A 25,320-nucleotide genomic window follows, 5' to 3' on the forward strand; every position below is an offset into this window, starting at 1 on the left:
TTAAATCAATTTCAATGATTTTAACGCTTTGGGTAATTTAACACACCTAGGAGGCGTTGGCGAATGAATGCAGGTTTTCCACGGGAATAACCCGCATTGCTTTTAAATAATTTTAAGTGTTTCATCGCATTTTCTGTGGTTAATTACCCGCACTATTATTGATTGATCTGTTACCCAGTTAACCTAATCACAACTTGAATTGTCTCTAAGCTATTGTTCATTTATTTTTGTTGCAGATAGATAATTTGTATGCTTTATTAATTAATAAATTAGTCAATTTATTCAATTAATACTCAAGAGTGCTTTTAATCATTTTTAAGTGGTTTTCGTGCATCTCAGCATCCAATTATCCAGTATTATTAATTCATAAAGCGCAAGTTTATCCAATTAATAATCCTAACTGCATTTAATTCAATTTCAATGGTTTAGCTCATTCAAATAACTCATTGTATTTAATTAGTAAACCCCGACTTTACTTAATTAATTCCAACTCCTCCTTGATTACTCCCGATTGTTATTAGATAAATAACCAAACTTGTTTGATTAACAATCCATTCTAAATTACTTGCAGATCACCTTCGGTGGTCCACTCCACCGAAGTAATTCAGCCTCCCCTCAGTTATTGACTTACAAATCGCAGGTTTGTTTCATTGATAACTTGAATCATAGGTTGCTCTCCGTAATTTAATCATCACTCGTAATCAAGTACCGTTGTTCATTGATAGGTCAATAGCCATTTGTGACGCCTTCGCAGCTTGAGCTTTTCCCCGGTTACTCCAGCGAGTCGCCTCCTGTGGGTCCACAGGCGCTTCGGTAGGTCACGCCACTGACCCGCAGTTGTCAACAAAGGAGTGACCCGTCACGCCTGTTGACCGGTCGTGCCACTGGTGGACCGCCTTCGCGATTGGACCCCGTGGAGGTTCCTCCCGTCAGGCGACCCTTTTTAGCTCAAAGCTGTTGGCCGATAACTGACTATTTACTCCAATCAACCTTTATAGCTTTGCATAACTTACACTTGGTACATTACCTTAGTAATCTATTACTCCAGTAATCCATTACTTTGGTGGCCTACCGCTAGTGATCAGTAATTGTCAACCCGTAAATAACAATTTACTTCTGTTTGGCGATTCGTTTATATGTAAATTACCTCTGACAGGGTAGAACCTTCCGGTAGCCTACCACTAGGGTAATTTGCATATTCTGATCACACGCTGACCCCAACACGGATGAGTGAGAAAAATCTGGCACTTCTGTAGGCAAAAAGGTGCCATATTCTTCTTATTCCTCTGTTGTCCAAGAAGGTTTCTGGAAGGCTTACAAGTATTTAACAGCCACTCGTTGGTCTGGCAGACTCAAATACTTTAACAAAACGTGAGCTCTACTGTACGACTTACCGTCCAAGTTTTCTTTCCTTTTAATTTGTGGTTGCGTGTTCCTGACAACTTAATTCCTCATTATGCACAAGTGAGAGTTGAATACACAGACTGAATTACAGTTTCACTGATTCGTTATGTGATCTGCTAAGCGATGGAATGCTCTGCGGGAAGGTATGAAATTGGGCGTGACCTCAGGAAGGAGGCAAACAAGTGCTTCTGCTGTGAAACAAGCCAGGCCAGGAATAATCTGCTGCATCTTGATGGGAGGTTATATAATGTTTTGGCTGGCTCCCTTGCGCAGCACCTGGCCTCTCTCACCGACCTGGCACGCAGAGAAGAGCGCAGACATGCTAAAGGCCAGACTGCATATCGAGGAATGAGATGGCTTTACTCAAAACTCACACCTTAGAAGGTATCGGAGAGGTCATTTATAATTATTATAATAAGTTCAAAAAAAGATTTTTCTATTGAGTTTTGTAATTGAGTTTGTTATTACTCCAAAAATGTGCAGAGGATATTTGTATCAAAAAATTACTGACGATACAGTTATCTGGTGTATATTCACTTGGTTCTGTCTTAAAGTTAGTTTTCATGAGGAAGGAGGGGGGTCCTTCTGAGCTTAAACTACAGCTTGTGGTGAGTGGGAAGCAGACTTAAACATCAGAAGGGCACCAGAAGATTTTCTGATCTTTATTTTAAGTGGACCTTGGCATTACTTAGTTCAGGCATAGCTGCTCCAGAGTTTTGGATTAAAGATACTGCAGGCTACAAACTTTACACAAGTGATATTTTACCAAGATTTACAGCAGGATGTGTACATCTTTACTTTAGCAGTGAGTATCTCTTCAGGGAATAAATGGTGAATTTGGACAAATATTTTCTCATCAAAACATAAATATTTGTGTACTGTTGAACATTCCGGTTCGAGTGAACTTCAGGGTCTTTCGGGGAGTTTACATTTCCTGTTGTCCAAGAACATGATTTGCCCTGCGTTGCACTGGTGACCCATCCAAAGTGTATCCAGCCTTCTCCTATGCTATACGTCCAGCTGAACTCGATGGATCAGTGCAGATAATGTATGGCATGGACCTCTATTCTCATAATTTACAACTGCTGAGGGGTAAATTTAACAAAGAGGTGGTCTTGTGACCCTGCACAGTGTTAAGCAGGATGGATGGATAGATGCATTGAGAAGAGGTGGGAGTCAAAGTAAAAGAACTGAGGAATATTTGAGATATTTGAAGGACTCTTCGGTTCAACGCTCCTCACTTTTATTATCTCTTATCTGAAACCTTCCAACACCCTTTTATGATTACCAGACCTCATATCAGTAGTATCGGTCTATACAGCAGGCATAGTATTTGGAAAAAGAGCAACAGAGGGCCTCATGCTTCTTGCAATATGTTAAGTTTTTATTTTTTGTCCTTATTGACAAGGTTACATTTTTCAAGAGGTGACCAGAAAAAAAAGGAGACTTTGTACTTTTGTTTTAACACCATTTTATAGATGAAAAAGCATGAGTTAATGTGAATAAGTCTGAGTCTAGATGTCATAGATACTCCTTTTTGAACAGTTTTTTTTTTTTTTTTATAACTTTCATTATGGAATACTGTTACTAAAACCAATGATACATGAAAACACTGTAAACCATGCAAACTGCTTCTGTTTATGTTTTTTGAGGAGATGATTACATTTAGTAGATGATTAGCTGCAGTGACCTGATGCAGAGAGTGCAATATCCATATATATATATATATATATATATATATATATAGATGATCAAAAAGCATAAAAAGTACAGTGAAAATCATTAATACCTATTATTTTCATACGTGTTAACAAATAGCCACAGCTTTTAGGAACATTCAAGTTTTTTGACCACAGTAAGCATAAGAACAAACCTTTTGATCCTGCAGGAACATGTGAAAATAAACAAGAGCTTATTTTTCTAATGCTCCTGAATTACAACTCAGATCATAGAGGGAGAAATGTAAAATAGTTGATGTGTAAATTATTAAGGTTTATTCATGAAGTTTTTTTAAGAACTGATTCCTATGGTATGTCAGATTATTGTATTGTGTGTTGTGCAGAAATCATGTTTTGTAATGGAGACAGACATGTCAAGTTCCAACTAAATCCAACAATGTTGGCCAGGGAAGTTTGAGAATCAATTCAATGATGAATGCCGCCCTCAAATCAAGTCCAGACAGAGATTCACATGACAGTTGTGTAAGACTTAATAATAACGTTGACGCAGTACACTAACCTGAATTAATGGTCTCAAGTAGGGAGTTACTGATCACACTGTTTTTTATAGCGTCACCCATTAAAAGTAACAAAATAACTTGTGTTGTTTGTCTTTTATTTGGTCAAATACAGGATGAGACACACTATTTTTCTGGGCTCTGATTAAAAGGTTGGTTCTGTATCATGAATGATATTTCAATAGAATGCTCTTTGTGTGTGTTTCAGCATCTCCGAGTTCGCTGCACAGAAGGAGCAGAGTTCCACACTCGGTCCTGCTGGAAGGTCAGAGGTCGAATGGGACACCGATTCATGTTCGTCGATGGAGACAAAGCTGTGTCTGGGTCATACAGGTCAGTGCACATCATAAATCTGGTATTTGTCTAAAAAGAAGAGATTAAGAGACAAGCTGTAATTGAAAAAACATTACCTCTGTCTGCCCCACACCTGCCTTTGTTTCTGTGTTTTGGCATGGGATGGTTCGTGTCCACATACCTCTGTCTCATTTCCCGACATTGCAGACAAACAAGTTGTAATTGTAGCCAGTATGCAAGACTGACATGCATATAAAGAGCAGCTCCTGATTTATGGTTCATTTAATTCTTCAGATTACTTAGGTTGGTTCAGTGTAGACATTTTAACTACACATGCAGCAGTTTACTTGTCTGAATTAAAATTTTGAATTATATCTTCACATTTCAAGTAGATAACATAAGAATTAATTGGGGCACAGCAAATAAAACAAAAACAACAACAACTGGATAACAGCTTGAATTGTTCTTCCTGTCAGTCATTTCTTGTGTATTTGCCCTCGAGTGTTCTTTGATTTATAGGGTCTCAGGGCAGATGAAGAAGCCTAACCTTGGATTTGCTTTGTGTAGTTTCACCTGGATGTCCTCTCGGCTGGATAGAAACCTCATCACAGTGACCACAGGACAGGCCGTGGATGGCTTCGATCGGGTGTTTCGCTACCTCTACGCAAACTCTAGTTCTGTTGACCTCCGTCAGGTTGTTATGGAGCCTGAACCTGAGCCAGAAGCTTTGCCGCAGCCAGTCACCGTGGTGCCCCCTTCTGCTGACGTTGCAAGAAAAATGTACAATCCAAAATATGCCCTGCTTGTTGCCTCCAACCCCAGCACCACCACCTCTCCCGGGCGCGAGAGTCCCAAAGAGCCGGAAGTGTCAGACGACCCCAAGAAAAAGAGGCGGAGGAAGGCTTTTGAAGAGGATCCTCCCCCGATTCATCCTGGACTCGTGAATCTAGAAAAAGCATACTTGATCCCATACTTGCCCACCTGGCCAGAGCCTGACCCATCGAGTGATGTAATAGGGTTCATTAACATTCGGGATGCCAATAAACCCACTCAGGTCCATCTGCAGCGCTCAGAGATGTTTCAAACCAGCCAGGCTATCAGGTATAGCTCTCCCTTTAGCAAGCCAACTGAAATATTACCAGAAGTCGCCATACCTAGACAGATGACTGTGAAATCTGAAGACCTGTATAAACCCCAGCCTGCACTAAATAAAACCATAACTGCAGAGTTGGAAGTAAACAGAATGGAAAATAAAGCTAAAGAGTTTACTGCCGACAAAGTGCTGCCAGCACACATCAGTGTAACCAACAGTACAGAAAAGGCACCGGAACAGAATCTTCCTGCTTCTGTGCCAAAGTCCCACTTTGACAAAGACACCAATAAGGCTCTCGACACTGACAACAAACTGTATGTAACAAACACAAACACTAACCATGTCCCAGGTGGTGAGACACCTTACACCAGTGCACACATTGGCCTCAGATCAAGCAGCAAAACACCCATTCCCAGCAAGGGGACAGCTTCCCACATAACAGAAACTCTCTCCAGAAACAGTACTAAGTCAGACTCACTCAGAGATTCAGACACTACCAAGAAGGCAGACACTATGTCGAGTTTAAACACAGAAGGTGTTCTGGTGTACAGGGCACATACCCTGGAGTCAAACAGCACACAAACCTCTCAGCTACCTGGTTTCTCTGGCTCAAACGCAAAAGCAAAAGTAGAAACACAAGAACAGACTGTAGCATTGCATACGGATTCGGGCACACAGGCTGTTCGAATGCAACCAGATAATGTTTCCGCCTCCTCTGCAGCTGTTAGTTCCCCGTTCATTTCAGAAAATAATATTACTTCTACGACCCCAATGCACTCAAACACAACTGCTGGTGCTTCTGTTTTCACCGATACAGCCTCCTCTCCCCTCAGTACCCAGCGTTCAACAACACAAAATCCTTCCCGCTCATCCTCTACATCCTCTTCTTTGACCTCATCTCTTCCTGTTCCTAAGCCTCGAACCGTCCAGCTTCTTATCAAAGATGACAGCAGCAATAGCCAGGTGTGTCTTGTCAAGAAACCCGAGACAAGCTCGGAGCCGCAAGTGGTCCACAATGAGTCCCCTGTACAAACTACAGTCCCATCATCTTCAGTAACCGGGCCTGACAGTAAAGCAGGCAAACAAACATACAGCGAGCACACAAGAACTACCAAAGAAACTGCACATCCCAAAGAGAGTCTGACATCCAAAGAAACAAAGAGTAAAGAAGCAGACGGACGACTTGATGGCAAAGTAAGACCTCCATTATTTATTGGAAACAAACTGCAAACTCAGTCAGATAGTTTGTTTCCCAATTCATTAAATGCAGCCAGTGTGAATTTGCATGGAACCGTAGCCAATGATGTTGATGCCAAAACTGTACTATCGACAGATTACAAGATAACCCCAAAGAGGGACTCTGTATCTGCAGGGCAGGAAAACGCCAAGGTCCCAGATAAAATTCTAACAAGCCATGTATTTCACCAAGTGCTAAATGAAAAAGTTGAAAATGTGCCAAAAACATACCTTGCAAAACAGATTGACCCCCAGAGAATATCATATTATAGATTGACTCCTCAAGATATAGCCGTATTTGATCATGGCAATTCTTCAAAAGATCTTATGCACTCTCCTGTTTCTCCCTCACAGAGCCCATACCAGAGCAAAGACAGTGCTGGCAGGAGTAAACTCAAAGTTTCTGCAGAAACGCTCAGTGAGCAAGGGAAACGAGCAGGGTTCATACCATCACACAGTCAGGATACATCACCACAAAACTCCCAAAGTAACTTTCAAGAATTGATTTCCAAAACACGAGGAAATGTACAAGCTCCAGATAAAACCCTGCGATTACCGCTGACTGACACACACGTGCCAGGGCTGTATACACAATCCCCTGACCGAGAATCGCACTCAATCCTGTCTCCTGTACGAACTCTTACTCCAGATAGATTTTCTACCCCTGATTCAAGAACGCCCACGCCAGACCTGCGATCACAGACGCCAGACTTTCGAACGCCCACACCTGATGTTAGTGATGGTTATGTCTCATCAAGGGATGATTCTAACCTATCCACCACCTCTGAAGAGTATTACGAATGTAGTGACTCCCCTTCCCATGAGCCTGTTTTTGAACATATGTATTCCAGCGCAGGTCCTGCGTACAGAAATCACAGCCCTGTTTCTGCCACGTTAAGCCCTAAAGACAGGAGTAGTGTTTGGAGCGAAACATTAGCTGGGTCCGATAGAGGCTCTGCCTCTTCTGTTATCGATAAGAGAGTGAAAGCGAGGCAGGCGGAGGATGAAGAAAATGAGAGAAGCGTGGAAGAAAAGAAGGCCAGATGGAGGGCAGAGCGGGAGTCCCAGGAGAGTGACAGGAGGGATGGTGTGGAGGCTGACAGAATGGCGGACCAGCTTAATAAATATAAAGATTCAACACAAACAGCAGAAAAAGACAAAGGGCCCCATAGTCCGAAGAAAAGGGGAACTCTGAACCAATTAGCTACAGATAGAAGAGTGATTCCTGGAGAATCGACCACTGAAGGAGCAAGCCGGACACGACTTGCCAGTGGTGACCCTAAACCAGTGCGGATTTCTGCTGATGGCGAGAGACCAGCCAAGGTGCCCTCCGGAAGAGAGAAGGCATTAAACCAGGAGGGACTAAGGTCCAGTGCTGTGGAGAGGAGAGAGAAGGCCCAGACAAGCAGAGAGACTGAAGAACAAAAGGTATGAACAGCAAGGCAGCAGATTTTTCATCTTTGAATTTAAATCAATTAACCCATTAACAAAGCAGTAACTCATGGTGCTGACCCTTGGGGGCGTTTTCACGAGAGTAAAGTAGTCCATTCACGCACTGACATTCACAACATGTAAAGATGCAAACAGAACTCAACTTAGATTTCACTACATAATGTTCACAACAATGTCGTGTGTTGTGATTGCAGTGCAATTCTTTCATGTTTGCGACTTAGAACTCACCAATAGGCCAAAACAGCCGCTCTATAAAGTGCTCTATGAATAAGGTTGAGTTGAGTTGAGCAGGGATTTCTCTGTCATGTACAGTTGTCAAAAAAATGTGAAGATACAATTTGTGAAAGTCAGTCACGTCCTCCTGTGATAGACAATCTGTCAAGCGTCACAATTATGAATATAAACATAAGCAACAAGTCTGATCCCTTTTGAATATATTATGAAAATGTTAATTGTATATCATGTAATCACCCAAAACCACCTCACTATTTTCCTGTAGCCCTGTGGCTCTTGTCTCGCTGCGTGCAGTCCTGAAGACGAGCATCGCTAAGTTGAAACACGGCACTCGTTCATTATTGAGCAAGGAGACTGTGTGAATTAAAGTGACATCCCTTTAATCGAATGCCACGTGCATTCACACTAATGCAGTATTCATGACCGCGTAAAAGATTGATATATTCACTTCTATTGGTGTTCAAATGTCTCCTTCACTCTTGGATCGTGTTGAGTCCATTGCCTTTCATACGGAAGATTGTTCCAGTCAGCGGGGTGTTGCTAGCATGTTTTAACTTTGTTCAGTCGTATATTAGTAACAGAAGATTCAGTAAAAGACACTCCCAATGTTTGAAACTAAGCAATAAGCCTCTCCATTTAGAAAAAAGATTTGATGTCATTTCGTAGAGGATTTGTGAACGTGGAAGTTTCACCCTGCATTGTAAATAGGTTTTTTTTTTAATCAAACTAATAGACATAAAGATCTGGGCTTTGCTCTGTTGTACTGACTAGAGTCAAATGTTTTTTGTGTTTTGTTTTTTTTTCTTTGCATGTTCATCACAAACTCAGAGGGCTCAGCAGCATGACGGTGGGACTCCCTCCTCTCGACCACCGAGAGCAGGTCGGCCTCTCCTCGGAAACCATAATATGGGTGTTCGCCCTTGGGGAAACCGTCTGTTGACCCAGACAGAAAGCAAGGTGCTTGAAGTTTTGGAATCTCGCAAATCACCAACCAGACCGTCACCTCCAGCCGCCGCTGGGCAGAAGCAGGTCTCCCCGAGCCAACAAGGCAGCGCCGCTCGACAGCCTCCGGCAGCGCAGGGAAGGATGAGAGCTGGACAAATGCAGAGCCAGGTGGCGTCTGCAGCGGAGGCTCACGGGCAGGACGAAGGGAAGGGTCCTTTCAGCCTCACGTTTAGCAAGCTGTACAACCTGACGGGCCTAAAGGAAAAAATGAACAAGTCGCCAGCGCCGAGCAGAAGAGGCAGCTCCAAATCTCCAGCAAGGTCGCGTAAGAGCACGAGTTAGTGTGCTGTCATCAGCATGCATGTTACTGTAACACGCCAGGTAAGAGAAACTCCTGTACGTGGGGTTACTCTGTGTAGGAACAAGCAAATGTGCTTGGCTGAACTGCCATACGGATTACATTGAATATTTTTATACGGAGCTAAAGCTTACCTCAGTGTTTATTCTGATGAGGTTTGTGTCTACTTTCTTCTCGGGTATTTTCTTCTCTCAGGGTTGGTGCAGTGTGAGCACCACGACAACGGGATCATTAATCTGTGATAAGGTTTTATTGGAATATCTTGTTTTTTATCAAAATGGACATAATTGTTCTATATTTTCATCAGAAATATACAGACACTTCTGTATGATAGTTTTTTTTTTATTTCTAATAATGTCGCTGTTCTGTGAGCAGACAGATTAGTATTTGCTCTTATTGCTCACATTCATTTATTTTCCATATATGTTTGACCTATTATCTTAGAAGTGTCTTTCTTCTGCAACTGTACATTGAAAAAGAGCTTTATGATAAAAAAAAAAAAAAAGGAAAATATACACCTAGTGAATTCTTGTTTTTGATACCTCAACCGTTTTATTATAGTCAGGCTATTGATTTATTCTTTGTTCATGAAAAAATCCCACTCACATTCAGAAGTGAATCAATTCTGTGACCTAAGTTTGCTGTGTGTGGGTTTCCTCCCATTGTCCAAAAATGTGCATATGATATCAATTGGTGACGAAATTTGTATAAACTGATGGAAGTATGTGTAAATCCAGCCACTCTAGAATCACTGTTTCTTAAACCATTATTCTTTTCACTGACAAATATCACTATCACTTATTACAAATGGATTGATTACAGAATTTGCACTGGGTGACAATCTCTGGGCGACTCACACACTTATCAAGTAACATCCCTGAGACCATTATTCATTTATTCTTAAAACCAATTCTTTTCGATTGATTTCAGGTTTCTTATATCTATGTTATCAAAATGTGCCAAAAGGAGCAGCACAAAGTAACGGCGAGAGGCAGACAAAAATAAAATCCTCCTTATCAGAAGTGACGGGAACAGAAAAGAACCGTGAGCACAACAAAACTTGCAGAGTGTTCCTTGTTTTACTACGCGACTTTAATGCCGCTAAATCCAATTACAGACGACACAAAAAACAGCTGAAGAAAACTTACGACGTATGAATCGAGGAGCAATTTGGGTCAATACCTCTTAAAGGTTACTTCGACTTTTTCTGACTTAATAAACGTGCACTTAGCATACATCATTTCCACAGCTTGTGAAGCGAGGCGTTTGCCGATGGATGTGATCCTATTTGAAGCCACAGAATCTTATCTCACAATCCTGGATGGTATTTAGATGAATCAGATATAGAAACTTTTAAAAAGGAGATGAAAATACTCCAAAAAAGTGACTCGCGGGAGTGTTTGCCATTCGTGGGGATCCTGTACAGTGGTGAGTGGGAAAACCAACGTGAGGCTTCATTACCTCTCTACTCAGATAAATTGTAATCTCTTTAGCAGTGCCACACACACACACACACAAACACACACACGCACTATGAAAGTCTGATGAGACGCTCTAGTTTGCGTCGATGACTGGACTGCATGATGGAGGTAGTTCAATACTGAAATTGCACACTTTACACATGCTCACAGAATTTAAATGGCAAACTGCCTCTCTCCCACAGATCGTTTATATGGAGATGAGAGGCTTGGTTACACGGCGAACACACACACAAACAGACACACACACACAAACAGACACACACAAACAGACACTCACAAACAGACACGTGCAGCTCATTGTAACATCATCCATTCCGCTGAGCCCCTCAAGCTCATCATAAATGATAATGCCAAACTTCCATTCAGCCTCAGAGGTCGCAATTCAAACACGATCACACATTGAGCTTTGCACAAACACACACACACACACACACACACACACACACACACACACACACACACACACACACACACACACACACACACACACACACACACACACACACACACACACACACAAAGCAATGACTCGGCCATATTTTGTGTCTCTGCTGTGTGTACAGGCCTTGGGGCTCTTCAGCTGCCACATAAAAGACACACACACACACACACGAACATGAGGACAGGATGCACAGATATGTGACGGCTTCATGTTTGTGCGATCAGAAAAGAGGATGGTTGGCAGTCAATACATCCTCTGATGTCAACAGTTTCTGACACTTGATGTGAGTCATTTTTTAATTAGTGCCTTTTCACATTCACTTGGTCCTTTCGGTAATGAAGTGTCCCATTAGCCTGTTTTGGACCTGATTAAAGGCACACAAGTGTCCCTTCAGATTTATTTATACGACACATATTATCACTTTATGTTAATCCTGGAGCGTCGGCCTTGCGACTAAAGAGGAAAAACAAAGATCTGAAGAACGCATCAGCTGGTGATGGCATATTGACACATCTTAAGGAATCAATAGCAAAGGTCCAAGTTCTATTACAGTGTTGTGTTTTCTAATTTCACCAGGTCAGTGACATTCTAAACTCAAGAATGTGAGGTTCATAAACATTTTTGAAGTCGATACAAGTTCGATAAAGTCTGTCGAAAAGCACTTTAACTTTTTCTTTGCTCTGAATTTTTAAAATATTTCTCAATAAATTTCTGTCAAACATGAGCTGAACACATTGGAGCACGTCCGCCGTACTCTATAATGTTATTTACACTAAAAATGTCCAGTGTGACTAACTCATCGTCTTGGGGATACGTTTAGAGTGCAGTACTGTCATGTGACAATACCATGGGTTCAACACTACGTCTGAATTTTCTGTACGGAGTTTGCATGCTCTGCCAGCGAGGGCAGGACTTCCGTTTCCTCCCACAGCTTTCGTGTGAATGCGAGTGTGTGTGTGTGTGAGATCTTCTGTCTCTCAATGATTGCCATGCGAGGGACCGCTGTGGGTGTACGTTGTCATTTGACATTGACATGTTTTGAAGAAATGGAAAGTAATGCTGAAATTCACAGGGCACTCTTCCGATAAAGGGTTAAATAAGGGGAATGACAGAACAAAGTCAGCGACCACGTGCAGCGAAGTGAGTTGACAGGACGAGCTTTGTGGTAACATGTTCAAGTACCGAGATGCACGAAAACAAATTGAAGGGAAACCCCAGAGTGGCGTCATAATTGTCGTGTTCTTGGAAATCGTCGTCCTTCCTCAAAGCTGCATGTCGGCTTGTTTCGCCCTCAAACAGGTGAAACCAGACGTTCAATGAAATAGTATCTAATCAGTCGTCAGAACAGAATGACAGGCTGTGTTTTACTCCTGGCGCAGGTACTGAGTTGAGGTGAACTTTGAATAGAAAAGCTTTTTCCATTCAGTTTGCTGTGGTTTCACATTTGCTTTTTGAAGACAATAAAGCCGTGAGAAAAGGTCTGGAGTACCATTTGGTGACAACGATGTGACCTGAATATCATTTGGTTGTGTTTTTAAAAACCAAAAGAGTCCGAAAGGAGTAAAGACGAGGAAAATCTGTTGTGCCCACACAGAGACGCAGACGATATGATCTGAACATTGTTTGTCATGGTCTGTCTTTGGTTCACACCGTTATCAAACTGCGTCAGAGCTGAGGAATGAGTGGAAAAAAAGTCTGACGACCAAAACACGTAAACAAAGCAAGTCAAAACAAATGTTTCTTCCACTAGCCACTTATTTATATGCCAGCATGGCTTTATCTCAATTGAGCCAGGGAAGTGATACCAATTTTTCCATTTTGGGTATCATCTTTTCATTGTAACCTTTACCCTTAAGGTCTATACAGACTTTACTTTAGAAAACTGTTCTTTCTCACAGGACAGAGAGAAAATAATGATGTCAATCCTGCGTGTTTGGATTTCCCGCAGCTTGCTCTCTCTTTTTCGTATCGTATGCTGGCCGACAACTTTTTGGTGTTTTTTGTGGAAAAGCCAACTTCTTTTTGTCAATTCTTAGCGAAGGTCCTGCACTTAAGCTTCTCTTGAAATATGAACTATGATGGCAAGATTTTTTTGTTTGCTTGCCTGTTCTTGCTATTTCTAATTTCAGAGTATCTGTCCAAGTTTACTGAAACAGTGTGACACCTAGTGGACAAATTTGGAACCGCTGCTAGAAAAATGTCATTGATTTATTTATTTTTTTCCATTTTGCGAAGTCGTCACTAAATATACCCTCTTGGTGAATAGTTTAGCTCTCTGTTCCATTTGTACCTCTGATGTGTCGAACAAAGTTGCAAAGCTTTCCGTCTTTATTCATCCATTGTTTGAATGAAATGTAAAAGCGTCCCTGTCACATCGAAATTAAAAAAAGAGACCTCCTGGTCCGACATAGAACATCAGCCCACAATTGCAATCATGTTAAAGCAAAGACACTATAATTTATGGTGAGCTGCACTTTTTAAACAAGCTCTGTCTCCCATCTCACATTAACTTCTTGTGGCAGTGAGCTCAGAGCACCATTGATTGAGATGTTGACGGTAAAGACTTCATGTATAACAACTCTCCAATGTGCTCTTTATGCAGTTTCTTATATCATCTGACACAGTCCAACAGGTTCACAGAAAGTGTGAAGCACCGGATCTGACGCCCTATTTGGGCAACAAAAGAAAAAGGGAATGAAGATGACAACGTTTTTTTGGGGTTTTTTTTGAAGCGGCCTGACTGTGCAGCGCCTCACCCAAGTGAATTATGTGTCTGAATCTGTAGGTACGAAGGGTGTGTTGCATATTTCACTGGGTCATTTGCTGTATAGACCTGTTTCCAGCGCTCGGAAGAGCAGAGCTTGATGCCAGCCTTGGTTGTTGGATTTACATGTCAGAGCTGATGCTTGGTATTTTGTTTTATTGTTATTTCACTGACAGATAAAGAAATTACCCAGATCAAAGAGACACATTGAATACTTTTGGGTTTATTCACACTCCAGAAGAGGAGTTGAACTCCAAAACTGAATCCAGTGAGTAAGTCATTACGGCATTATTGGTTTTAATACGTTGGATTGCTGAACACAAAAACCTTAATTTCATGCATGAAAGAGACGAAGAGGGGAAAAACACACACACACACACACACACACACACACACACACACACACACACACACACACACACACACACACACACACACACACACACACACACACACACACACACACACACACACACACACACACACAGCCCATCCCCTGGAAAATTCCTTCAGCGTTAGCTGGCACATTTTGAAAGAAGTGTGGTTGTCTCTGTTGTAAACTACCATTCATGGCTGACAATGGGCCGGAGACCAATCGATCACATGTCAGACAGACAAACAAGTCAACACGCCTGATCTCGAGATGCTTAGATTATACTTAAAGTTTACTCAGAGAAGCCGTATGATGTTAACAGTTTGCATGCAATTATGTTTTATTGCAAAATATTATTAACAATGATATATTTCTGTAATCAAACACATAAAATTAGACAGGCTTCCCAGAGGTCATTCCACTAAGTACTAACTAATAATCACCCAACTGACATAACTTGAAAATATCTATCACATCTGAGCCGGCCGTATACAAATAAAATGCACTTGTATCCCATTACTCAAATTTAATCATTTATTCATTTCTTTCTTTGCAAAGCGCCACTCAATTTGAAAGCGTGATTAGTAGTCCATTGAAAATGGACATCTGCTGTCAAAAAAATTTATGAAGAAGACCGGAATAAAAAAAAAGAAAAGAAAAAAGGAAGTAATATTCAAACAGTGTGAACAAATACATTATTTGTCATTCGACATTACGAGTTTCTTGTGAAGATCCACTGCACCATCGTCAAAGCAAAGCACAAAATTAGTAAGAGATAGAAAAACCACACAATTCATGTGCATGGAGTACAAAATAGTACTAAATACCACAAGAGTTCGGTCACGAACATCCCACCTCCTGTTCCTGCATACTTCACGTTGTCATGACATCATTAAAAAAAAGAAAAGTCAATTTTAAGGACTGGCGTATAAAATAACATTGTGTAAAATCTCGTAAAACGCATATCTTGTTTTACTATGCGGTTTATGTGGAAGAAGCTTCAGGGGCGTGCAGGAAACTGACATTTTTCATGGTGGATGTTTTAACTTGGCGTGGTAGAAAAAGCAGCCGTGTCAATTACTGACAGTAGAGGAGGCTCTAAAATAGACCCGAGTCTCTATGAAAAACCAATAAGGAGACTATTAGCTTTAAAGTGCAAATATTGTGCCTATAAAGTGTCTATGAATTGCTTCTTACGAAGTGGCTCTAGAGATCCTACAAAATGACAATCACGTGTCTATATGAGCCCATGAAGAGCTTCTAAAATGCTTATAGAGTGAGTCTATTCTAAAACTTGAATAAATGCTGATGAGGTGCCTATGAAGAGCCTCTAAAGGGACCTTAAAAAGCCTGAAGAGCTTCTAAATGGTACGTGAAATCCCTACAATGTGCCTATAGACTCTTCAGACACTCTATAGTATAGAGAAGGGATAAGTAACTGCATGCTTTAGGTCTCTCCCAGTTGGAACACACTTCATTACAATCAGGGGCTCATTATTGGGCTTTTTCACAAGCTTGACGATGACGTCAACATCAGACTGACGTATGCTGGAGCCGAGAGACATCCAAAACATGCAGCACGTCAACCCTGGATGCCTGGAGTGGCCTACCCCTGGTGTGATCTGTGGAATGCTTATTAAAGATCTATAAAGTGCCGACAGCGCCTATAAAGAGTCTATACATAAAGCTTCTACAGAGGTTCTAAAGTTGCACCTAAAAATCGCCTATACACAGCATATAAAGTCTCTATAAAGTGCCTATAGAGAGCCTATGAATTACTCAAAGACAACCTAGAAAGTCCAAATAAAGAACTATTAAAGTACCTATAAATGTGCAGGAAAGTGATTATGAAGTGCGTATTGAGAGCCTATGGACTGCCTATGAAATTGCCTATAAAGTGATGAGAGAAAGCCTACAAAGTGTCGATAAAGAGCTTATAAAATAATAAAGAACTGGTAAAGTACCTATAATGAGCCTACAATTAACCTCTTGGATAAATTGGAAACTGAATCTATTCAAATTACAATTTTTAATTGTTGTAGAGCATTGAAAAGGTCTTTTTTGGTCACTCCTGCTTTAAAAGGGTTGTCTTGAAAAGCTTCTTTTTTTGTTGTTTTTTTAAATTAAATTTCTGGCTTTGTGAGCATGAGACAATGCTTTCAGTTCCAGTCTTGTTTTGCCGCCCTACAGGCTGCCCCGCAACAACAAGACAACAAGAGACAGACAAGCAATCAGAGCTTTGACAGGCTTTGGATATGTTGAGGCAAAGCATCAAGGAGGGTCCTTGTTTAAAAACAAGAAAAAAAAAAAAGCTTAAGGTCACATACACACACACACACATACACACACACACACACACACGCACACACACACACCCATCTGCACGCATCCTTTTCTGGCTCCACTCCCTCCTCTGGCATGCAGCGGATTGTCAGAGCGGCAGATAATTAATCCTGTCACAGAAGGTTAAGAAAAAAACAGAAGTAAAGGAGGAAAAGTGAATCAAAGGCGTAGACCGGGGGAGAAACTTCATAAAGCGCTCGACATGCCGGCTGAAAAACAATTAATCTCTCCGAAAAGCAGTTCATCTCAGCTGCACTCTGGAAAGGAGTGATTTTAGTGTATCTGAAATCTTCCTTCGCCACACGGAATGCGTTCTTGTACGGTGGCAATGTTGTGAGCGCTTCAACCGCACAGCAGGTTATTGGGAATCACACGTGGCGCAATAATTGACGTCAACCCTCCCTCCTTGATCGCCGGGTTTAGTCTATGGAGTGAAAGTTAAATCCCCTTTCTTAAGATTTGTTACCAGGTATTGGAGCGAATGATTCAGCCCTGGGATTGGGCGCACACAGTGACTTGTTGTACAGGTGGGATTGTATGCAACGAGGTGTTCTAGTGGCGAAAAGAAGATACATTTAAAAAAATTAAAATAAAAATCATCAGCACGGGTTAAAAAACATGGAAGGTTTGTGCAGAATAATTTGTAGATGGAGCTATTTTCACAGCAGCTCAGAGGCGTGACAAAGGGTTCTGATACTTTATGCCACATGATGGAAGGAGCCTTTTCAGGTGAAAGAGGTTATCGATTACTCTTCCAGGGGTGTCAGTTTTTCTTATGTCAAAAGTAAATTCTCAGTTACTCCGCATTCACTGGACTGTAAGAATTGTTCACGTGTTCATCCTCTCACTCCCGCGGAGTCAGGAGCTTAAAGATGCCTGACCCGGAGCAGAGGCGTCACACTGCACACTTAATATCTCCGTCTAATCAAATTTCATCATAATGCAATTATTTTTTTCTTTCATATTTTTTTATTTGGCTCCTCAGTGTCTCTCCTCTCTTTTTCTTATTTTCTGCATCATGTTCACAAAACCCACCCTCACAATGTGGCGTTGAGGTTAACGCTACTTGGTTAGCATCCGTTAGCTTTCACTGCTGCACACTGATCCGTGTAAAACACTGCAAATGAAAGTTCCTGTTTTCGTTGTAATTGTTGCACTTTGCGTGGTTTTGGGTCAGCAGGTGATTGATAAACCTGCTTTAGAGGTCAATGTAAAGGAAAGTCATGATTCAATTCTGTGGCTTTTGTTGATGTTGGTGGTGTTAAAAGTCCATGAGGCTTTAATGTGTATTTGCATATTAGCGGCAAAGGTGCTTAAAGATGACCTTCAAGTCAGACTTGCACAGACTTGGCACACACACACACACACACACACTCACACACTACATGCATGAAGTATCTGTGGAAACATGTTTCAATAATCCCCCACCTACACACACACACACACACACGCACGCACGCACGCACAGTCATCTGCAGGGGTTTCAATGACTCACAATCAGCTGCCTTTTTATTGAGAACATTTTGCCCAACAACAACGACAATCATTAAAAACGGAATCAGATCTGGTAGGGGATTTTCTCTGTTAAGGTCATTTCACGGCAGAAAGTACGAGTGAGTGAAGACCCAGCCTCTGTCTCCCTCTGGTGGAGGAAGAGGTGAGGCGCAGGACAGTGGTCACAGCGGGGTGTTGTGCAAATTAATCACTGTTCCTCACCAGAGACTTCTTTAAAAAAAAAAAATAGCTAAGACACTTTGGGCCCCGTTTACACGACAACGAATTCGAGTGTATCCGCAAAACTTTCTTCACTTTTGGGGGGGTCCGTTGACACGGCACCAGTGTGCAGATGCACTGTATCCGCTAAATTTTTAATCTGGCTCCCAATGTGGAAAGATCCTTTGCCTGGAGGCTACGGAGCCTGTTACTGCGCATGCTCATCTCTCCCCCTCCCTCCTGCTTATTCAGTTGTAAACAAACATGGCGGCTGCGTAGTGGTACGACCCAAGGTCTATATTCTAGTTTTATCGTCCATATCAGCAGTTTAATAGTTGAGACTCACCCCTGATAGCATCCGCTGCGTCATCAGTCCATGCGGATGTCGGGTTCTCTACATTTTCTTCACGTTTATAGTGTTTTGTTCTCTGCACACACGTCTGTGTAGTTTCATTACAAAATCAAGAAACGGCGCCCTCCAGTGGCCCGGCATACTAACTACACCGTTGTCTCTGTGTCCGCTGCTGCAGTGTAAAAGCACAAATTTTGTTTTAAGCAGATTAGGTGTTGTCGCGTGAAACATTGACGTGTAAACAGGGCCTAATAGTACATATTTTGTTACTTGTGTCGTCCTCACTGAGCCCAGTATTAAACACTTCTCTCTTATGGGGAAGTCTTCATAACTTCACTCAGCTGTTTTGTTGTCGAGTTGCAGTTTGAAGTCACATCAGGTATGTGTTGGACAGATGCACTGTAATCCTGCTGCTTTTTGATTTATGAAGTGATGACAAGGGAAAGAACCATTTCTGTCTTCTCCCAATAAACAGGAGTTTAGTGAAATGAGCTGCTCTTAGCTGGATAAAACAGCTTCATATGATCTGAACGCTAAAGCTATGAGAAAAAACTGCTGTTTGATAATCACGTGTTGTTTCATACCACCGTTTCATTTCCTGGTTGTTTGAGATCATATATGTGTGTCACAATAAGCCCAAGCAAAAAGGTTTAGATATCCATTGGGATCGTGACAGTGGTGCTTTATTGTAATACAAACACCGCTGCAAATTTATCCAAATGAATTTGACTCACATTTTGGCCATAATGGCCATATTGATACACCCAATGGTCGGACGTCTAATTACAGACAAATGCATGCAGCACAAATTAGTGCTGTAAACCTTCTTTTGTCCAACGTTTGCCCAGCTTGCACAACAAGACAGTGATGTTTTTATGTTTGACGTAACACCTAATTTGGGCCAAAAGCTAAAATGTTAATAAACCCACAGAACATTGTATTTGATTTTTGCTTCATTCTAATTGTTATTGTACTTTCCTGAAAAAAATTGGCGCAAAGGCATTTATATTAGCTTTACCAGTGTATTGGAGTCATTTTGATGCCTAAACAATATTCATTCATTTAACAGTGTAAGTGATACACTTGGCCACAAACCACATGAAATATGGACGCTAAATTGAAATATATGTTGATAAAATTGTTTTATTCTGGTCTAGATTTCCATTGTGATTGTACATTCAGAGGTAACTTCGTGTGAAACACATCATTCCCACTATTTCCTAATCTTCCTAATCCAATCACATGGGGAATAGACTTTAAAATAAAAACATTATGAGACCACATGCTTTACCACCCAAGAGCATTTTTCAATTTAAAGCATGTAATTGTACAGTTTTCCTTCAATCTGGAGGCAAGAAAATATATAAAGAGAGAGATGATAAACATGCAGCTGTATAATCCATAAAGGCCAGAGGTCTGCAACCTTAATCACATTTCAATAAAGTAAATTTGTCTGGAGCCACAAAATGCATTTAACCTTTAAAGTTAGAATAAAACAGCTCACTAATTATACGTTTGGGTTGAATTTATAAACTTCCCAAATCACAATTTCTTAGGTGTTTTAGTTTTTCAAGATTTAAACTCCCTTATAACCTTTTCTATGGAGGTGCTTGTTTCGTGTAAGTTTGTTTTTTCTTTATGTTTATTTCCATTTCTAGTGGTTTTAGCATCTTTACCCCTTTGTCTCAGATTTTGGCAATTTTAGAAATAATAATTTGTAGCTAGGAAATAAAATTGCTAGTTGATGGGTGCAAATAAAAACCATAAATTGTTTTGAAAATAATAACAGTGATATTTACAGATTACATAGATATTGTGTGAAAGCTTCAGGGAGCTAGTACTGAAGCATCTCATTCTTTGAATATTTAACAATTTGATGCAGAATCTCTGTGTTCAGTCATTGAGGTTTGGAATAAAACTTTACACATATCATCTCCAGTACAAAACGTTAAAAAAGTAAAAGTATAATGTTGAAATAGATGTACTCCCCTGTTTGGCTATGATGAAGCTTTGTCATAAACTAAGACACAAAACATGTTTACAGTTTAACATAACAACGCTACGTTTCAACATTAAGAGTTAAATCATTCCCCATATTAACAAAACAAACAAAAAAATGTTCTTTAAAATATTTTGGAGCTGTGTTTAGCAATTTCACCTCATTTTTAAATGACGTTTTAAAGGATTTTAACTGTTTTTAGTGGTTCAAACTTTTTTTTTTTTTGCGTCTTTTGTTTTCTTTTTTTCCACAATTTTAAACATTGTCATTGTTCATGTTTCTTTCGTTCATGTTTTGTTGTCGTTTGTTTTTTGGGAGATTCTCAGACTCTTTGATTTCCCCTCCTCCTGTCTGATTGCTGCTTCCTGCCCTGATGCCTCTCACCTGTGCCTGAGTGTGTGATTGTCGTCACCTGGTGGCAGCGGGGTATATATATATAGGTTCCGTCTTCTGTGTGTTCTGATTGTTGGCTCGTCTGTGCGGGGAGACGTCTGTGCGTCCCTCTGCCTTCCTGTGTCCTGCGTCCTGCTTTCTAGTGCCTCAGTAATTATCTTCTGTTATCTTGAGGACTTTTGGACATTTGAATTTTGGGTTGGAATATATATATGAGCTCCTGTTCCACCGATAACAGTATCCTGAGTCCTCGGGTGGGATTGGCTCCATCCCTCAGTAATGGGGATAGACAGAATGGAAGATGGATTGATCCGTACATAAAAAAAAAAAAAGGATCACGAACAGCGATCATTTTCTTTTCTAAAAATCTTTATTGATCTTAAAAAAAAAGAAGTCCAAAAACAAGGAATTACAAGAAGAAGAAAAAAAAAGCGAATGATGAATGCTTGGTTAAACCAACTACTTCAATGAATATATTGGTAACTTCATATGGATGCTGAAGGATAAAGTCAGTCAAACCCCTGCTGATGTGCTCTTTATGTATGCAGACCAAAGAGCATGAACCAGAATCAGTAGAACACTGACATCAAAATGTGCTGCTCCTCAAAAAGCTATATTTGGTAAAGAATGTTCCTCTTGAAGTCTGTTTTTCCATCTTTAGTTTCTTTTTTTTCTGTTCACCACCAAACTTCTGTCTTGGATAAAGACTAAGGCACTTTCTAGAGAAACATTGTCGCCTTATTTTCACCTATTAACACGTGAAAAACTGCTAGTATGTGGCACAGTTTTTGCAAACTGTACCATAGTTTGTTTGTTTTTTGTTCATGACACAGACAGTAGAACACATTCCATTGATTTGCTGCTCTGAAACCTGGTTCAACACATGAACCAAATACCAAATGATTAAACTGTCGACCGTGGTAGGATATCTGGATTTTGACACATTTTCAAAACGTAGTGTACATGGTACAGAAAGAATATTCAAATTCTTCAAGGATCCCTTTTATCATTAAGTGTGTCATTCCAGTTCAAAGTCTTTCACACAACTTTCTACAATCATTTATAAAATGCCATGGTATTCATATTGACAAAGAGAAATATGAACATTAGTGTTAGAAAAAGAAAGAAAACTGCTGTCAGGATAAAGCAGCCAGTGAAATACGACGGTTTAACAGTATAGTACCATAAGATAACAGTAATAACAACGCCCTACACCCAAATGGTGACACCAATTATTATTTGCAGCTGTGTTTCTACGAAGCATCGAAATGCAGTTCTCAGTGGATGAATTACAATAAGCTGGATGTCAGTAACTCCAAAGAATGCAGCGTCCCCTGCAGTGGAGCTTAACCTTTGTTACACAACTAATCCACCAGCGCTGCTGCAAATGCAAAACGCAGGAAACAGGTGGCAGTTTGACGAGAACGCACTGAAATGCACCAAGATAAAGCCTCCACGCCGCGTTCGATTGTACAGCCCAGCAGAGGGACCCCTCACTCCAAATATCTGCAGCCATGACAAGGCGTTTGCATAGCTCATCTCCACCCTTATGAGATGTACAGGAATGAACAGTGCATGTAAGCAGGCCTGCAGGACATGATAATGCATTCAAAGCACCTGGTAGCTCCGCTTGAGAATACAGCAACGATTAAAATAATGTACAGGATCTCCTCACGGGAGCGGTCGCTATGATCGTATCAGTGTTTCCAAATGGAAAATCAAGTGGTAGGCAAAAACATGGCATTGGAGTGTCGATTAAAACCCAAAATTATATAAGAAATCAGTCAATTTCATGTGCATTTCACTTACATGAAGGAACTGGAGGGAAATATTTTTGGTGCAAAACGTTCAGGAAATTATGACGTTGTCACCATTTTTTTTTTCTCTTAAAGAAATGTTATGTTTTGTCAAATTCTTTAATTAGAGACATGCATAAACGCTGTTTTTATTCAGGGGCTAATGGAACTGATTCGTTCAAGAAGCTCAGTCATATCAGTTTGGTTAAAATGTGAGAAATACTGATAGTGCAGACTGCACAGTGGTGTCGTTTGCCGAGTTTGCATGTTCGTTCTGCACTTATATGGGTTTTCTGAAAGTAATGGGATTTCTTCCCACAACCGGTGACTGTAAACTGCCTGTAGGTGTGTCTGTGTGTATGTGTCTGTGTGTGTGTGTGTGTGTTCTGTGACAGACTGGAGACCAGTTTGTACCCTCCCGTCACCCTGAATCTAATTAAATGGAAAGAAAATGGACAGATTTCACTCTCACATTAGCACACGACTCAGCACAACATCAGTGCAATGACTACAGTGAGTCTATTGTTTATCTGCACTGTAAAGTCAATTCATTCATTTGGATTTTAAGTTGGACTGCAAAACATGAATAGGCCAACTTTGTTTTGGACAATTGAACAGTTTTCTTTTTGTTGTTGTTTTTGTTTCAATGTTTAACGAGAATCTGAATAATAATCCCTGCATGATTACTGTTCCTTGTATTAAACTCATGTGCAGGACCCAGCATTACAAAAAGCATGCAAAAAACATCTGGCTCCTTCTTGAACTTGTTGGAGATTGTGTAGGCACCAATGAGCATTCCACATACAATGAATGAGGCCTAATCTTACATACATAACTGTCAACATTTAGTAGAAAAAAAAATATATATGTTACAACAGAAGGGTGAGGGAGTGGGGAGACGAAGCTAAAAATACATATTATTTGCGGAAAAAAATTCAAATGGCATGACAGCAGGGTAGTACAGGAGGATTGTGGGTAAACAATAAGCTTGGCAGACATGCTAATACAGTATCTGATGCATCCATGATCTGCAACAACACTGCAGTTTAGAAGTTTGCTTCAGCTTCTCTGGGTGTCTTTGTCTTTGTCTGTGTCCAGATGGCCAGTATGTAAACGCCCCAATGATGTTTGAAAGGAAACACACGTGTTCGCATTGTGTTGAAACGATTTTAGCCCCTTCCAGTGGACGGTGTGACTTGTAAAGTGAACAAGAAAGCAGCAATTCATGCAGTCTGATTTTTAGCTGTTTTTCATCTGTTTTCAGAGTCAGGCAAGACAATTTACTCTCAAAACATAGTGATCTCTGTCTGCTGGACACCTGCACGTGAGCAGCTCCACTCTGACCCGAAATAAACTAATGTGTGTGGGACAGTGTGGACGGGGCACTGATGATTACGCCAACATTTGCACTCTCCCCTGGTTCAGTGCACTAATGCTCACCACCACAGCCAAAGAAAAGGCCACACAGTGAAGCTAAGCACTTGACTCCCTCCAGCTCACATTGATCGCATGCCTCTCAATATGCAATGCTGACTGACCCAGTACCACAGCCTGCTTCGACTTTAGTGTGCTTCAACCAGTCTGATGTGTGTTTGAAACCCACTTAAAAGCTTTCATATGATTAAAAAAAAAAAAAAGAAAGTCTATTTAGCACGCTCTCACGGATGTAAAGCGTCATAGTAAGGACACATTAGGTGCTGATGGCTCGTTAACCAAGGGAGGGGGAGCGAGTACAATCTTAAGATGGCAAGAGGAGAGGGGATCATATGCACAGTAGCAGACCATGCCCCTCCCCCTCACTAAGTGCTGCAGAGATGCGAGGGAATGTGTTTGTATGTGAGGATCTGTGCATAAGAGGAGGGGGGGAGGGATGGGGAAAAGAAAGTGAGAGTGTGTATTTTGTGTGCAAGTGGGGGCGGCTCCCAACAGTTTAATGGAGGCTGCAGATGAAACGGGGTCGGAAGGCAGGACAAGAAATGAACAGACCGGGGCTGGAGTTGTCACTTCAGCTGGCCAGGTTTCTGTCTGCCTCACCAGCACATTATCAGATGGCTGAAGTTTTCACACATCGAGAGGAGGAGAGGAGGAGGCTCACTGGGTTCTAAAGCTGAATATGACCAAACCGAGTATTGCCCGTTTTTTTTAATATAAACTATGCAAAGATTAAAGATTTGTCCATTGGTAAATCCCCCAAGGGATTTATATCTCCTTAGTAAGAAAGCTCCTCTTTACCAGACTAAGGGGGAGGTGGTGCTGTCAGAGTTGTTGCCCTCGGGGGGAGATTGTCATCCTGGTGTGATACAGTGGGACAAGGGGCGTGGTTTCTCCAGGAGCCTCCCAGGACGGGGAAATGTGCTTCTCTTCACGTGTGCCGCGCTTATGAGGTCCGACAGCCGAGTGCGCAATGCACTC

The 25,320-nt window shown here is 41.1% G+C and overlaps 1 protein-coding gene across 2 annotated transcripts in view; it reads left to right on the forward strand.

Moving 5' to 3' along the window:
* LOC308124473 (uncharacterized protein) overlaps positions 1 to 10,304 on the forward strand; it is a 28,419-nt gene extending 18,115 nt beyond the window's left edge. The window contains exons 3-7 of one of the 2 annotated variants that reach the window (XM_080487476.1): positions 3,849 to 3,973; positions 4,502 to 5,035; positions 5,861 to 6,221; positions 6,618 to 7,691; positions 8,778 to 10,304. In XM_080487476.1, the coding sequence (XP_080343602.1) occupies positions 3,849 to 3,973; positions 4,502 to 5,035; positions 5,861 to 6,221; positions 6,618 to 7,691; positions 8,778 to 9,236 (2,553 nt within the window). In that variant the 3' untranslated portion in view covers positions 9,237 to 10,304. Of the gene's footprint in view, positions 1 to 3,848; positions 3,974 to 4,501; positions 6,222 to 6,617; positions 7,692 to 8,777 lie in introns of both variants that reach the window. The other variant, XM_080487475.1, reaches the window with a different exon arrangement.
* The last annotated feature ends 15,016 nt before the right edge of the window (positions 10,305 to 25,320 follow it).

The sequence above is a fragment of the Lipophrys pholis genome, assembly GCF_963383615.2.
Source record: "Lipophrys pholis genome assembly, chromosome: 19".
Taxonomy (NCBI): domain Eukaryota; kingdom Metazoa; phylum Chordata; class Actinopteri; order Blenniiformes; family Blenniidae; genus Lipophrys; species Lipophrys pholis.